The sequence below is a fragment of the Oncorhynchus masou genome, chromosome 30 (assembly GCF_036934945.1).
Source record: "Oncorhynchus masou masou isolate Uvic2021 chromosome 30, UVic_Omas_1.1, whole genome shotgun sequence".
NCBI classification, from domain to species: Eukaryota; Metazoa; Chordata; class Actinopteri; order Salmoniformes; family Salmonidae; genus Oncorhynchus; species Oncorhynchus masou.
The window spans coordinates 51578723-51595791 of NC_088241.1; the positions used below are offsets into that span (position 1 = coordinate 51578723).

The 17069-nt window shown below is 41.1% G+C and overlaps 1 protein-coding gene across 3 annotated transcripts; it reads left to right on the forward strand.

Annotated features, from left to right (window-relative positions):
• The first annotated feature begins 203 nt into the window (after positions 1-203).
• Positions 204-17059, forward strand: zc2hc1a (zinc finger, C2HC-type containing 1A). 3 transcript variants are annotated; one of them, XM_064949268.1, is made up of 11 exons: positions 204-300; positions 1409-1488; positions 1576-1692; positions 2034-2069; positions 7384-7525; positions 11959-12110; positions 12259-12361; positions 12685-12790; positions 13333-13443; positions 13948-14048; positions 16554-17059. In XM_064949268.1, exons 1-11 carry the CDS (start codon positions 285-287, stop codon positions 16637-16639), a joined length of 1050 nt encoding a protein of 349 aa, XP_064805340.1. In that variant the 5' UTR covers positions 204-284; the 3' UTR covers positions 16640-17059. The 3 variants fall into 3 exon arrangements, with proteins under 3 accessions (XP_064805340.1, XP_064805342.1, XP_064805341.1); XM_064949270.1 differs by having other exon boundaries at positions 13948-17059; XM_064949269.1 differs by lacking the exon at positions 2034-2069.
• Positions 17060-17069: the final 10 nt, after the last annotated feature.

A 17069-nucleotide genomic window follows, 5' to 3' on the forward strand; every position in this document is an offset into this window, starting at 1 on the left:
AGAGACAGAGACAGAGACAGAGAGAGACAGAGACAGAGACAGAGACAGAGACAGAGGCAGAGGCAGAGACTGAGACTGAGACTGAGACTGAGACTGAGACTGAGACTGAGGGAAAGGGTCGCCTCCCACGCCCCACCTGCCGTTCAAAATAAACAATGCACCCGTTCCTGTCTTGCTAACAGCAAAGGAATGGCCAATGATATCCTCGGATGTTGGGATGTGGTGCCGTCTCCTAGACAAGTTAGTTGCTACAGCAGCATCAGCGAACGACACAGACAAGAGAGATGGAGGACTTTGAAGGTAAGACGTTAAGTAAATAATACATTGAGGAGATAAACAGTTATCTATTTTACTGTTTAATAAATCCTAGGTTTTCAATGCGACTTCTTATTTTGTTGTGTTGATTTTCGGGGATTTTTCAGTGCCGCAGAACTGCACTATTTTCGTTTACCGACCTCTTTCTTTGCGGTGTCTGGCCAAAACAGGGCGGAGTATGACGCTATGGTTAGGGCGTTATCCCAGTATTGTTGGCACTGGTTGTTCGTAATGCATGCTTTTACCTTGTTTTTAATAGTTGAATAGCTGATTACTCTTTGATAGCTCTAAAGCTATTTGATAGCCTTTCATAGGCCACAACGCTTGAAGAAAGGACATGTTGTTTGCTTTGAATGGCAGACTCGGCAGCCTCATGCTAACCGGTTAGCTAATATTGATAGAATAGCCAAGATCAATATTTATTTTATCTCATAGCCTAAACAATAGCCTAAAAATGGGTCTGGCACAACCTAGCTATCAACATCTAAAATGCTTCTCAGACAGTAAAGCCACTGAAACCATCACCAACAGCCTTGATGCATTGCTAGAATGAAGCACTTATATTACTTAGCCATTCTGACTAATTGTCTAACGCTACTATTTTATGCAATTATTGATGCTATTTTGAACCAGTGCATAATAGTGTTTGTTACTTGAATACATTTTGAAACTTTAAACCTGGCACCTCTCGCTTCATATTTATGTCAAATGCTGTTATGTTTAGGCTGCCTGGGTGCCTACCTGATCATTTAAAATAAAATAGAATTTGGCAAAATACTGTCACGACCCTGGGTTTATAATCGCGGAAATCCACTCTGCCGCACTAGCATGCTTTTGCGACACAGTCGATAGCGCGCCGGACCTCGGGCTCGAAGGTCAACGGTTCGAGACCTGCTCCCTGCTGTTTCATTACAATACATTTCACACAAACAAACAAATGGCGTTGCTATATTCCTGCTTGCCATATATTCTGTTACCCATTAGGCCTAAGCATTTTTCTGTCAAGTACTCTTATGCCCCTGGTGGTGTATCCAAGCAAAGGCTACTGTATGACAGCTCTTCATCTTCTCTGCATCCATTCACTTCTGTACAGATGTGGAAGAGGCTCCGCCCTCCAACGAAGAGCTGATCCCCTGTAAAATTTGTGGAAGGAGCTTCTTCACTAAAGTCCTGGTAAGACACACACACACACACACACTATAGCATGTACATGTATTTTGAGGTTTAAACCTCCTTGTCCCTTTCCTTCTCGCCCTGTAGAAGAAACATACCCCAATCTGTCAGAAAGCAGCAGCTAAGAAGAGGAAGGTGTTTGACTCTGGCAGGCAGAGAGCTGAGGGAACAGAGATCTCCACTATCAAACCTATCAAATCTAAGGTGAGACAACATAACAACACACACACACACACACACACACACACACACACACACACACACACACACACACACACACACACACACACACACACACACACACACACACACACACACACACACACACACACACACACACAGCTCCAATAACTGTTAGGCCACAGACATGCCAAAACATGCCTCAGACCACAGTGAAAGAGGCTGTTGAAGGGACCTAGTGATGGGTTTAAGACAAGGATCCACTCTACTGTGAAACAAGTCCACATTTGTTAGCTCGCTGTGACCTTCAAACTTTCTGTTTCCTGATCATTTGTTATACACTTTAAACCACTTATGTATTTCAGTCACACACTTCTACCACCACTGCTAAGACTGTGAAAGTAAGTTGAATAGTCTTTATTTTACGTTTGTGTGTTGTTGTAACACAACATTGCTGTGTGTATAAGGTATTCAAAAATGTATTGATCCTTTTGCGCTGTAACTTGCTCTATTTTGTCAGAAGCTCTATTTGAAACAGTAGGCTGGTCAGTAGTCTGGTCAGAATATCGACCAATCCAATACTGTCATCTAACAACTGCATGCACTAATCCCCTTCCACTCTTTCCCTATTCTTTAATAGACAGTTTTTAAATTATCTTTTTTTCATACAATTCATTTTCTAAACTAGAAAGGTAATAAATACTAAAAGCTCTCCTGCATTCAGAACTAAGCTGTATGTGCTTGGGCCATCCAAACCAGAGCTATACACTCCTAGACTGGTTGCTTATCTGTCTGTATGTGCTTTAGCTCAATGCTATTGAGCTCTAGCTCTTATTGCTGGTTGTGTAGTCTAAGTCTAGGTGATAACAGTAGTCTGATTTAAGAGGAGTAGATAGATGCGTAGGCTACATCCTATACTCTACTGCTTCTGACAAGCTAACCACGCTGCCTGACATGCATTTTAATGGGAACGAAAAAGGAAAACAACACTGTATTATGTCCTGAACAGCTGTTCCCCCCTGCTGGCTACCAGAATAATAATTGGTGATGGTGTGTCCTAAATGGTACTCTATTTCCTATATAGTGCACTACTTTTGGGAGGGAACTAGGTGTGTTCTCCAGTAGTGTCGTTTTCATGGGATAAACCAAATCCCAGGTCTATACTGTGGTTAGTTTGGTACGTACTTTATAACATTCATTTCTATTTAGGATTCTAATAGACACTAATGGCACTATTCTCCAGGGCTTGAAAATATGTACTCTTTTGGCACTTAAACATCATGGTAAATGCAATGGCTTGGGACTGTCCTAAATTACTGCACTAAACCAGAGCATGCAGATATCTGGAGGATAAATAATCCCTTTGAATTGGGACTGGTGAATTGCACTGCACTTAAATGGAGATTACACGTATTGGACGTGCACTTGCAGTGTACTCTGTATAAAACACAGTTTAATCACAGGTGAGGGAAACAAGCATCTGATCTAAGCTGTAACCAGATAGGGCTGATATGAGGTCACTGGGATTGTCATGTGACCAACCGTGAAGTGGTATGATGCTGAACCACTTCTGTCACTAGTGGTCAGTCTCAGATCCCGTGAAGACCTAAAGCACCGGTATAGAGGGCTTTACATTAGGGCCTGGATGATACCAGTATCACGATACTCGTTAGTATCGTGGCAAGGAAACAAAACACAAAGCTTATTTAACTTCTGTAGGAAAACAGCCCTAAACATTATGTTGTCATTCAAAGTCACGTTTATTTATTTTCCAAGCTATAGCAAACAATATTCTACATACAGCACATTTTTTAAATGACCAAAGAGTTTGGTCTGCTTGGATTCTGGTATTTCACCAGCTTTGGCACGCATTAAGTAATGAAAATTCTGTTGTCCGACATCAAACTTATCCTTGTCAATCACAAAGCTTCACAGAAGTGCTTGTAATGCATTAATTCTCCCCATTTAAATCATGTTGCTCTGAGCTGTACTTGTCTATTGTCACACATGCTTTGACATTCAGCCCGGGGAACACGCAGCATATGCCATTTCATCCTTTTACTTGACTTTGACAGGTAAATGTTTAAACGCCCTTATATTTAGCTCATAAGTTATGGGTTAAAAATATGCATATCTTTATAACTAACTACAAATCACTAGTAGGCAATCTGTCTTCAGACAAAATAGCCTAATAGGTGGGGAGTTTGAAAGGAGAGAAAGCATGTGATGGTGTGATCACATTGGCTGGTGATGATATATTTACTGCAGTATTAGGCCTAATATTTAGCCAATGAATGATGGGTTAATATGAATAAGCTTCTTCAGCTACACATAGCCTTTCTTTTCCAGATGAGCCCTTTCGCAATTACACAAGCCTCTCCTCTATTCCTTTTCTCCTGGGTCTTCTCCCAGTTTTTCAAAAGTAATCTGCTAGGATTTCCCCAATTAGATAGGATTACATGTTAGAATTGTGTTTATCATAACGGAAAAATTAGATTCTGATCTTATGGCTAGGGATAAGGATTTGGTAATCCAACCTCACCTTTTAATCAGGATTAAATGTTGTTTTTGCGTTTTTCTTCAATTAAAGGGTAGTGATTAGGACAGAAGGCATCTTGAGAAAGACACCAATGATGATGCCTATAGAAATCTTGTAAAGCAGGAAACAGAGAGGTCAGACAAGCTGACCTTTCTTGCTGAAGAACAGATCAAGTTGATAGTGCTCCAACAAAAAGAGACAACTGTGCATTTCTTATTTCAAGCACGCTTGAAAGATGCTGGGGTTGCGTTTTCAGATGATGAAGACTTCTGGTGAGTTGGCAAATTTAGTTGAAAAATATTGGAACTTTTTAAAAGTGTTATATTAAAAGTTATGCAAATAAATTAGCTTACAAGTGACATGTAAGCTATTTTGTCTTGGCTATCGTCATGTAGTTCATCATGTGGCAGTTTTTTTAAAGGTATCTTATTGGTTTTTGGCAAATCGGATAGGATTAAATGTTAGCATTAAAGTTTTTCAAAACTGGAACATTTGTTTCTGACCTTCCTCATAGGGTTAAGGATTTAGTAATCCAATTTGACCTTTTGTGTGTGGTTTTTGCGTTTTTCAAATCTCAAAGGTAGTGATTAGGATCGTTTTTTTTTAATCCCCAAAATCTGGATGAGCTTTATCCCACTGGAAGGGTGGATTCAGGGTGTGTTTAGAAAGGTGAAAGGCTCTACAACCAAGAAAGGTGAGAAAGTAAAAATGTTTTTCTTACATCTGAAAACCAAAAGTTCATTATGTTAAATAGACTGCAGTATAGGTATGTAGTCAGATGTCATATTGAGAACTGTCAAATAAATTCATCTACTTACTTATAAGTGATATGCAGGCTCTATAATTTTTAATCAAGGTACCTTTTATTCATGTAGTTTACTCATGTTTCCCTATGACAGTGGATAAGTAGTACCTCAACCTGTCCAGTAGATGGTGAGGTGTAGGCCTGTTCAATGCACTGAAAATTTGTATTCTTTTTTCTTGATATTGTGGTATCTGATACAAATGATTTATATCCGATAATTTTCCGAAAAAACGGCACAAACAGTCAGATCGATTTGATCCTGGATAGAAAAAAAGAGGATTACAGAATCCGGCTCATTCTGATCCCCCAATTGATTTATTTTTAACCGTCCCTGGAGTCACAAAAGCTATAGGCTGCAATATCTTGTTGGACATTTACGTTGAGCATGTTTTGCTACAATTAATCCTGTTTAGATAACTGTCTGCTGCTACTATAAACAAAATCAGTTGGCAGGGATGTTTGCTAGCAGGCAATGTGCATGATATCTAACAAAGGGGAGTGAAGGTAGGAAACGTGGAACAAAATGTTCATCAAGGTCAGCTGTTGTATTTCTTGCTGAAAGAGCAGATTTGAAGGTTTCTAAAGCACATACAAACTCAAATAAAATGGGGGCATATCCCTTGTTTGTTATATGACAGCAGTTCCACATATTCCAGTGACACAAGTTATTATTAGTTATAGTCTTACTACACTGAACAAAAATATAAATGCAACGTGCAACAATTTCTACGATTTTACTGAGTTACAGTTCATATAAGGAAATCAGTCAATTGTTGGTCACAGATACCTTGGCGTGGCTCAGAAAACCAGTCCGTATCTAGTTTGACCACCATTTGCCTCATGCAACGTGACGTATCTCCTTCGTATAGAGTTGATTGTGGTCTGTGGAATGTTGTCCCACTCCTCTTCAATGGCTGTGTGAAGTTGCTGGATATTGTTGGGAACTGGAACGTGCTGTCACACATGTCAATCCAGAGCGTCCCACACATGCTCAATGGGTGACATGTCTGGTGAGTATTCAGGTCATGGAAGAACTGGGACATTTTCAACTTTCAAGAATTGTGTTATCATGCTGAAACATGAGGTGATGGCGGATGAATGGCACGACAATTGTCCACAGGATCTCATCACAGTATCTCTGTGCATTCAAATGACCATCGGTAAAATGCAATTGTGTTTGCCCACACAACGCCGTACACGCTGTCTGCCATCTGCCCGGTACAGTTGAAACCGAGATTCATCCGAGAAGAGCACACTTCTCCAGTGTGCCAGTGGCTGGTCTCAGACGATCCCGCAGGTGAAGAAGCCGGATGTGGAGGGCTGGCGTGGTCACACGTGGTCTGCGGTTGTTAGGCCGGTTGGATGTACTGCCAAATTCTCTAAAATACATTGGATGTGGTTTATGGTTGAGAAATTAACATTCTTGGGCAACCGCTCTGGTGGATAGTCATGCAGTCAGCATGCCAATTGCACACTCCCTCAACTTGAGACATCTGTGGCATTGTGTTGTTTAACAAAACTGCACATTTTACAGTGGCCTTTTTATTGTCCCCCAGCACAAGGTGCACCTGTGTAATGATCATGCTGTTTAATCAGCTTCTTGATACACCACACCTGTCAGGTGGATGGATTATCTTGGCAATAGAGAAATCTCCCTAACAGGAATGTAAACAAATTTGTGCACAAAATTTGAAAGTCGTACACTTTTTTTGTGTGTGTGGAACATTTCTGAGATCTTCTATTTCAGCTCGAAACATGGGACCAACACTTTACATGTTGTTTTTTTTATAGTTTTGTTCAGTATATAAAATATGTGTGTTGACTGTGGTCAGGGCTGGGAATGTATGTGTTTCTTGTCTGTTTTAATGAACAAAATCATGAACTATTGATATAATTTGCATGGCACAGCCATGTAGCAGCCTATGGACAGTACAGACCAGTAACATAATTAAACTCAAAATATGCCATTCTATTAGTCACTTAGGACCTGCCTAAACAAATAAATAATGCATTTCTTTGTGATGGTTTATTTTCAATGGACCAGCCACACTCCCACACCCCTACTCCCACTTGTCACAGGTGTCTGCATGCGCACAGGAGGTATAAAAGACTAATGCCAGCAATAATGTGGTAAAAATGGGACTGTTTGAAAGGGTAGCATATAAGCATTGTAAAAAAACAAACGGGTAACATACCGTAAATCCTGTGTGAATAAGGTATTAGAAGCAAGTGAGAGATGTTGCTGTGAGGTTTCTTTCTCTATTCTAAAGTCATTAAAAGGCACCACTTTGGATCCAGTTTCCCTTCATCATTCCAGGCGGATGGGTTACTGAAGTGTGTGTGTGTGTGTGTGTGTTCGTGTTCGTTCCAGCCGGAGCCTCCTAAGAAGCAGTCTAACTGGCGCAGGAAACACGAGGACTTCATTGCCACCATCAGAGCTGCCAAGGGCATCACTCAGGTCATGAAGGATGGGGGACCCTTACCCCCTCCTCCACCACCCTCCTACGACCCAGGTAACAACACCCTCACCCCCTCCTCCACCCCCCTCTTACAACCCGGGTAGCAAAATCCATACCCCGTCCTACGACCCAGGTAACAATATCCTTACCCCCTCCTCTAGCCCCCTCCTATGACCCAGGTAACAACACCCTTACCCAGGTAACAAAACACCCTTACTCCCTCCTCAGTACGACCCAGGTAACGACACCCTTACCCAGGTAACAAAACACCCTTACTCCCCCATCAATACGACCCAGGTAACAACACCCTTACCCAGGTAACAAAACACCCTTACTCCTCCCTCAGTATGTCCCAGGTAACAATATCCTTACCCCCTCCTATGACCCAGGTAACAACACCCTTACCCAGGTAACAAAACACCCTTACTCCCCCCTCAGTACGACCCAGGTAACAACACCCTTACTCCCCCCTTAGTACGACCCAGGTAACAACACCCTTACCCAGGTAACAAAACACCCTTACTCCCCCCTCAATATGACCCAGATAACAACAACTTTACGCAGGTAATTTTTTGTTTAGAGATTACCTGTCTGAAACATAAAATTGGAGGTTGAGGTCACTGAACAACATATATATATATATATATATATTTTTTTTCTTTACCTTTATTTAACCAGGAAGGGCTCATTGAGTTGTAAAATCTCTTTTTCAAGAGCATCCTGGCCAAGATAGGCATCACCAAGTCATTACAAAAATTACAGACAAACAACATGAAACTACAAGTAATCTAGTAAAAACCATAGAATTCACAAGAGTATAACAAAATCAAAAACAGCTAATTAAAAACATTGACAGGTCAGGGAATCAGTCTCAAGATCATTCATCAGTGATTTAAAATTACCAATCGGGACAAGTTCTTCCAGTTTAAAAGTATTTTGTAAGGCATCCCAAGACGATGACGCAGAGTACATAAAAGCCCTTTTTTTTAACCAAATTCAGTTCGGAAATTTAGAACAGTTAGCAGAATAAAGTCCAGCGAACGAAGCGAGTCCCCACCACATTTCTGAAAAATAAAAATGCCCAAATAAAAATGTAGTAAACTCAAACTCAAAATGGCTTTGTAAATAAAAGTATACCAGTACCAGAGCCTACGAGTGACTTGAGAAGGCCAGCCAACCCTGGTATACAAAGTGTAGTGGTGCCTAAGGTTCTTGAAGTTAAAAATAAATCTCAAAGTGCCATGGTAAAGAGTGTCAATTGATCTCAAACACTGAGCGGAAGCATTCAAAAATAAAATATCCCCATCGTCTAGTAAAGGCATACAGTGCCTTGCGAAAGTATTCGGCCCTTTGAACGTTGCGAACTTTTGCCACATTCCAGGCTTCAAACATAAAGATATAAAACTGTATTTTTTTGTGAAGAATCAACAACAAGTGGGACACAATCATGAAGTGGAACGACATTTATTGGATATTTCAAACTTTTTTAACAAATCAAAAACTGAAAAATTGGGCGTGCAAAATTATTCAGCCCCTTTACTTTCAGTGCAGCAAACTCTCTCCAGAAGTTCAGTGAGGATCTCTGAATGATCCAATGTTGACCTAAATGACTAATGATGATAAATACAATCCACCTGTGTGTAATCAAGTCTCCGTATAAATGCACCTGCATTGTGATAGTCTCAGAGGTCCGTTAAATGCGCAGAGAGCATCATGAAGAACAAGGAACACACCAGGCAGGTCCGAGATACTGTTGTGAAGAAGTTTAAAGCCGGATTTGGATACAAAAATATTTCCCAAGCTTTAAACATCCCAAGGAGCACTGTGCAAGCGATAATATTGAAATGGAAGGAGTATCAGACCACTGCAAATCTACCAAGACCTGGCCGTCCCTCTAAACTTTCAGCTCATACAAGGAGAAGACTGATCAGAGATGCAGCCAAGAGGCCCATGATCACTCTGGATGAACTGCAGAGATCTACAGCTGAGGTGGGAGACTCTTTGTCCATAGGACAACAATCAGTCATATATTACACAAATCTGGCCTTTATGGAAGAGTGGCAAGAAGAAAGCCATTTCTTAAAGATATCAATAAAAGTGTTGTTTAAAGTTTGCCACACGCCACCTGGGAGACACACCAAACATGTGGAAGAAGGTGCTCTGGTCAGATGAAACCAAAATTGAACTCTTTGGCAACAATGCAAAATGTTATGTTTGGCGTAAAAGCAACACAGCTCATCACCCTGAACACTACATACCCACTGTCAAACATGGTGGTGGCAGCATCATGGTTTGGGCCTGCTTTTTTCAGCAGGGACAGGGAAGATGGTTAAAATTGATGGGAAGATGGATGGAGCCAAATACAGGACCATTCTGGAAGAAAACCTGATGGAGTCTGCAAAAGACCTGAGACTGGGACGGAGATTTGTCTTCCAACAAGACAATGATCCAAAACATAAAGCAAAATCTACAATGGAATGGTTCAAAAATAAACATATCCAGGTGTTAGAATGGCCAAGTCAAAGTCCAGACCTGAATCCAATCGAGAATCTGTGGAAAGAACTGAAAACTGCTGTTCACAAATGCTCTCCATCCAACCTCACTGAGCTCGAGCTGTTTTGCAAGGAGGAATGGGGAAAAATTTCAGTCTCTCGATGTGCAAAACTGATAGAGACATACCCCAAGCGACTTACAGCTGTAATCGCAGCAAAAGGTGGCGCTACAAAGTATTAACTTAAGGGGGCTGAATAATTTTGCATGCCAAATTTTTCAGTTTTTGATTTGTTAAAAAAGTTTGAAATATCCAATAAATGTCGTTCCACTTCATGATTGTGTCCCACTTGTTGTTGATTCTTCACAAAAAAATACAGTTTTATATCTTTATGTTTGAAGCCTGAAATGTGGCAAAAGGTCGCAAAGTTCAAGGGGGCCGAATACTTTCTCAAGGCACTGTACCACCTGCACTGAGAATGGCAAAAAGCTCAAAGTTTGACCAGCTCTCACTGGTTCATCCACACAGGGTTGTACAGAGACAGAGGACACTGAATCAAACAGCCTACCAGATGATACAAAGTGCTCATTGAAACAATTCAGCATTTCAGTTTTGTCATATATAGCAACAGTCTTTCAAAACACATGACGGTAATTCATTAACATTACTGTTACCAGACATAGACTTAATAGCCTTCCAAAACATTCTAGGGTCATTCAGGTTATCAGTGGTAACAGACATAAAATATTCAGACTTGGCCTTCCTGAGAAGAAAAGAACACTTGTTTCGTAACTGTCTAAAAATAAGCCAATCAGCATCAGAACATGATTTCCTTGCTTTAGCCCAGGCTAGATTACGGTTGTGAATAATACAAGACATGAACATGAAAGAATTTCCAGGCAGTTTCCACGTCAGGTATCAGCTCAATCTGCTCCAGTCAAAATTTAACAAATCATGAAAGAAAGCCTGCTCATTAAAACACTTCAAATTTCTCTTACGAATAAAACGTGGGTTTGTCTTTGGAACCTTAGTATTTCTAACAGCAACAACAGCACAATGGTCACTTAAATCATTACAAAAAACACCAACCTCAGAATATTTATGTGGAACATTTGTCAATATCAAATCAATCAGGGTAGATTTATCTGGGCATTTAAGATTTGGGCGAGTGTGGGTGAGTTAATCAACTGGGTAAGATTCATAGAATTACAAAACATTTTTAAATCATCAGACACCGGCTTTAACCAACACCAGTTGAGATCACCAATCAAGATCATTTCACTTTAAAGAAGTTTAAACATAAGGTACGTGAAATATATATATTTTTTAAAGTTTTTACATATATAGCCACACCCCCACCTTTCCTAACTTGATCAGTGCGGTAAACATTGTAACCACTTATACAAATATCCTTATCAAAAACAGACTTCCTGAGCCAGGTTTCAGAAAACACAATTACATCAGCATCAGTTGATTTAGCCCAAATCCTAACCACATCAATTTGTGACAACAGGCTGCGTACAATTAAATGGAAAATACCAAAACCAGATCTTGATTTAAATTCAGAGGGGGTTTGGAGACATTGCATATCAGGGCCAGGGTTAGGTTGCACGTTACCTGATATCAACAAAAAAAAATAACTAGGCACCTCTGTTTAATAACCTTCCATGACTTCTCTTTCTTAAGAGACCTACTGCAAGTGAATTCTACAAGTGAGTTTCCAGACAGTACAAAACCATTAGACTTTGGTAGTGACACATTCGTACTATTCACACCATGCCTCGTTCAAATTCATATCTTCATGTGTTTCCAGATTATATCCGGTGACTGTGTTATTGTGTTTGTTCCAGATTATATCCGGTGACTGTGTTATTGTGTTTGTTCCAGATTATATCCAATGATTGTGTTGTTCCAGATTGTATCCTGTGGTTGTGTTGTTCCAGATTGTATCCTGTGGTTGTGTTGTTCCAGATTGTATCCGGTTATTGTGTTCCAGATTATATCCAGTGTCCATTCTGCGAGCGGCGGTTCAGTGAGAATGCAGCAGACAGACACATGAAATTCTGTAAGGAGCAGCACGCTCGCATGCAGAATAAGGCCAAGGTACCTGGGGTTGTGGACACCAAGAAAACACCTGCACGCACACAGGTAGGACAGCACTGATGTGTGTGTTTCTTTAATGTTTCTTTAAGTGTGTGAGCCATACACTGACAGTAAATTGCGCAGTGAGGGTTGCATAGCATAAAACAAAGTGTGTGTGTGTGTGTGTGTGTGTGTGTGTGTGTGCGCTCCACAGTTCAAGCCTCCTGCTCCTGTGAAGAAGGCTAACTCTCCTGCTGTGTCCGCTGTGCCCTCTTCCTCCCGTTTACCCCAGAGATCTGTCCTGGGCCAGCCCTCCGGTAACTCACACACGGTGTCTCAAGTCAGATGATGGTGCAGATATTGGTGTAACCCAGGGGTTATTTCACATGTTTGTCTCTTTCTGCTCAGTCTCTTTAAGAACACTGTCCCTCTGTCTTACAGAGGACAACTCCAAGTAGACCCTGTCTCTTCTGTGCTAGGCCACACTGACTGAAGCTGAATCAACAAAACCTCTTGGGCTGGGCACATCGGCCATTCAGATACAATGTCACTGAATTTAAGCCATTTTGCTGGAGAGATAGGACTGAGATGTTTTTAAGTTTACACCCTGTGTTCCTCTCCTCTCCTCTTGTCCCTATAGGGATTTCATCCAGTAAGGTTCCCTCTGCAGGATCAGTGAGGAGCGCTCCGTCTGGTTACTCTCCTAACCGCAGCGCCACTTCTGGCCTCACTAGTCCACCTTCAGGGTTAGTACACAGACACACCATGCTCACACTTCTAAAACGGTTTGAATGATGTCTGTGAATATAACAGAACTCATATGGCAGGCAAAAACCTGAGAAAAATCCAACCAGGAAGTGGGAGATCTGAGGTTTGTAGTTTTTCAAAGCTTGGCCTACCGAATACACAGTGTCTATGGAGTCAAGTTGCACTTGACTCCATTGAGTCAGTGGTCTGGCAGAGTGTCTCAGGCTTGGGACACACACTCCCGACAGAGTTAGCTCTCGTTCCAGTGCTTTTCTTCAGACAATGAAATTCTCTGGTTGGAACCTTATTCATGATTTATGTTAAAAACATCCTAAAGATTGATTCCATACATCATTTGACTTGTTTCTACGACCTGTAATGGAACTTTTCGAGTTTTTGTCTGGACGAAGTGCTTGCGCCTCATGAACTTGCACAATTGGTGGCTGACTAAATACTTTTTTGCCCCACTGTACGTTTAAGACCACCAGTAAAAACTCTTCCCTTATTTCTCCTCTTCTTCTTCCTCCTCTCCTTCTCTCAGTGTTGGAGGTAAGCCCCGTCCAGTAGGTTCCTATGGCTCTGTGAAAATCTCTCAGACAGCAGGGGGACTCAACAACAGGAAAGCCTACAACACAGACAAATACAACTCCAGGTAGGAAAAGGCCTGTATGAGTGTGACTGGGAGATTGTATGTGATGGTTTACTTGTAGTGGAAGTGTTAGACAAAATAGAAGTCCAGACAATAAACACTGTCCTCTTGTGGTTGGTGTTGGTATCGCTCAAAGGACCCTCCCCTCTGACCTTCTCCTCCAGTGGGTTTTGAGAAGGAGGCAAGGAGAGAGGACTGAAGGAGTATGCAATTAAGATTCACCAATAGTGTTGTCCTGCTGTCCATATTTACATGGTGACATCGGTCAATATGTCTTATAGTCGCTTTAGCGGATGACTCAACTCAAACACCCTTCTGCTCTCTCTCTCTTTCTCTCTCTCACTGACGTCAGATGTAATGATGTCATTATTAATGCATTAAGTTCCTATCTTGCTCTTTCCCCACTCTCTCTTTCTCTCACCCCCTCTTTCTTTGTGTGTGTGTGTGTGTGTGTGTGTTTATATCTCACTCTACTTTTTTCCCCTTCCCTGTCTTTCTCCACTTCAGGAGCGATGGCAAAAGTGAAAACGTGGATAATGGGGGAATGATGACAAAGTTCTGCCACGAGTGTGGAACACAGTACCCTGTAGACTGGGCCAAGTTCTGCTGTGAGTGTGGGGTCCGTAGGATGTGTATTTAAAGGAGGAGAGTGAGGGATAGAGGTGAGGGATAGAGGAGTAGAAGAGAGAGAAAGGAGTAGGAGGATAGAGAAAAGGGGGAAAGATAAGTGGAGAGGAGGGAAATAGGAAATTAAATTAAAGAAGGGTTGGAACCCTGGGCCATGATGCTGTTATGACACTTACCTAGTTAAAATAGTGCACGGCAAGCAGGAGTTCTCTCCCCCCCCTCATAATTTCGTAAAGTCAGTTTGATATCAGCCCTCATAACTGTTAATGTCATTATTATGACAGTGTTATGTAGGCTTTACTACAGAAGAGTCGAGCACATAATTACCCCAAATGTCCACCCTAACCCATTCTTATCCCAACCACTGCCTATGTACCATGATCTACAAGCCCTCTCCAGTATAACCCGAGGTAGAAACACACTCATCCCATCTACTCCCTCCCACCCATTTCTCTCCTGACTCACATATTCAATGTATTATTATTGAAGTGCAATATGATTGACTACTGATTTAAAAAGGAGTTTAATTCTTGAAGATGAATGGAATGTGTGACGTGGCAAAGTGGACTCATTATTTTCATTGAGTCATGAGTAGAATTAATGTTAAGTATTTGGAAAATAATACACATGGGTTTTACAGGGACCAGTGTAAGAGCAGGTTGCCCTTTTATTGTTATGAATCTTGTCCTGGAGGCAGAACTGAGGTTGTGTCTACACTTGACAATTTCATGCGACTTCTGCTGTCAGAATACGAAGATCGCATTGAAAAGACGGGTCTAGACGCACAAAAGGCGCTTTGTGGTCTAATTGTGTTCACATCTGAAGTGGTCAGGGATGCATTGTGTGTGGATTTCTCCTCAGTCTGGACGCAATCAGGCTACAGAAAGCGCAAACAGTGGGCAACATCATCAGCACTCCTCCACCAAATCTCCAGAAAACGTGTGTTTTGGGACAGAGAGGCACCTTTTCATTATAACGTTGTAGTGAAAACGTTCTTAGTGTGAGAGGAATGTGTTTTCTGGCTTCAAATGGTAGCCAAATAGCTAATATTTAGAAAACCAGTTTTGTTTGGCGAGCGTTATCCCGTTTGCAGTCTCTTTAGTGTTGCTCACTATCTTGCTGGCTAGCTACAGAGGTTAGCTAGCTAGTGAGCTACAGAGGTTAGCTAGCTAGTGAGCTACAGAGGTTAGCTAGCTAGTGAGCTACAGAGGTTAGCTAGCATGTGAGCTACAGTAGTTATTCTCATATTTTGCCTATACCACTGCTTGTAGAATGCACACTGTCATTTGAATATGGTGTGAAAAAAAGGAATCCGGACACACTGTGGACACGGTAGACACATTTAAATGTAGGTGTAGACACATGAGCTGATCAGAATGCAAAAGCTGCATGAACTGTCAAGTCTAGACACAGCCTGAGTGATTTCCCCTGAGGACAGATGCAATGTCAAAATTGTCTATATTGTAAGAATTCATGAAAACAAAAATGAGCTTTTTGGTCTTCATTTAGGGTTAGGCATTAGGTTTAGCGGTGTGGTTATGGTGAGGGAAAGGGTTACATTTCAAATCAGATTTTATGACTCTGCAGAGCTGCCTCCAGAACAAAATGTATGAAGAAAAAACACTCCACTAACATGCAGCATAAGAGGCCATTGCAGTTTAAATAGTTGTGGTTCAGGTCAGGTTTTTAAAATGATTTTAAAGGCAGCAGTTTCAATACACAGTATAACATTTCCGATACAATTATACGATACAAGGTGTTAAAATTGACCATCATTCATATACTGCTATTTCCACATACTGTATACAAGGAAATGGGTTCATTTATTTCATCGCTCTGTGTTTGTTTTAACTAAGAAATCAAAATGTATTTTTTTCATGGTTTTGTGAAAGATGTTTTCTGTATCTACCTACATGTGTTTTGTGTTTCCTTCAGTGAGTACGATTACGTGCATACAGTAATACGACAATTGTGGATAGTCAGATTATCTGATGGCACTCTGATAAATGTAGAAAATCGCCAATCAAAATATCTATGTTCTATCACAGTGACCATGTTAGTTTTGGGAAGCATATTTGATTCTGAGTTCAGACATATAACGTTTGTATGTGAAAACCACTTCTCAAACTCACTTCACTCACATTAAAGTGGGAGGCTCGCTTAGCTGGTGCCCAACACGTGCTGATCAAATACACGGCTGGAACACAGATTAAGGTGTTTACATGTCCTAATAATTTGAAAGATTACTCAGAAAACCGTATGCTTACTTAGATTTTGACCGTACGCCGATTTAACATCAGAATAAGGTGTTTTACATTACTACTGCATAGTCTGCCAACTGCAATAGTCTGTTTTAGTATCGTTCTTACTGTGCATGTAAACGTACTCTGTGTTAATTTTGAATCACTATTGAATGGGATAATCTGGGATTTATGGTACAGGCCGGTACATGCACGGACCAGTCCTCACCAACACTGTCCCTGCAGGTCACATTCATCCAGTTGCCCAGACCACATCAATGATCTTCAATCATGGTCCTGGACCCCACAGGCTGCGCAGGCTTTTGACCTAGCCCGGCACTAACACACCTATTTCTACTGTTCTTGATGAGGCTCATGGTGGTTCATTTAGCTGAATCAGTGTGTTAGTGTTGGGCAGGAACAAAGGCCTGCACACACTGCTGCCCACCAGTAAGACTGTAAAGACATCTACCCAACTCATGATATGGGTAAATAATAATTTTACACTATAAGGAACTCATCTAATTTCATACATATCATTAATGTTATTGTAGTCATCTTTATATTGAGCTGTATCGAAACATCTTAATTTGTGTCATTTTAAAGAACTTGCAATGACTGTAAATGCACCCTGATGCAAGCATTATTTAGATGATATGCAATGCTTACCTGACTGGATAGGACATTCCTATGCTGGAAATTGACTGTCGGACTTCCGTCCTGAACATTTAACAATAAACATTTCTAAAGAATCTTCTGTGT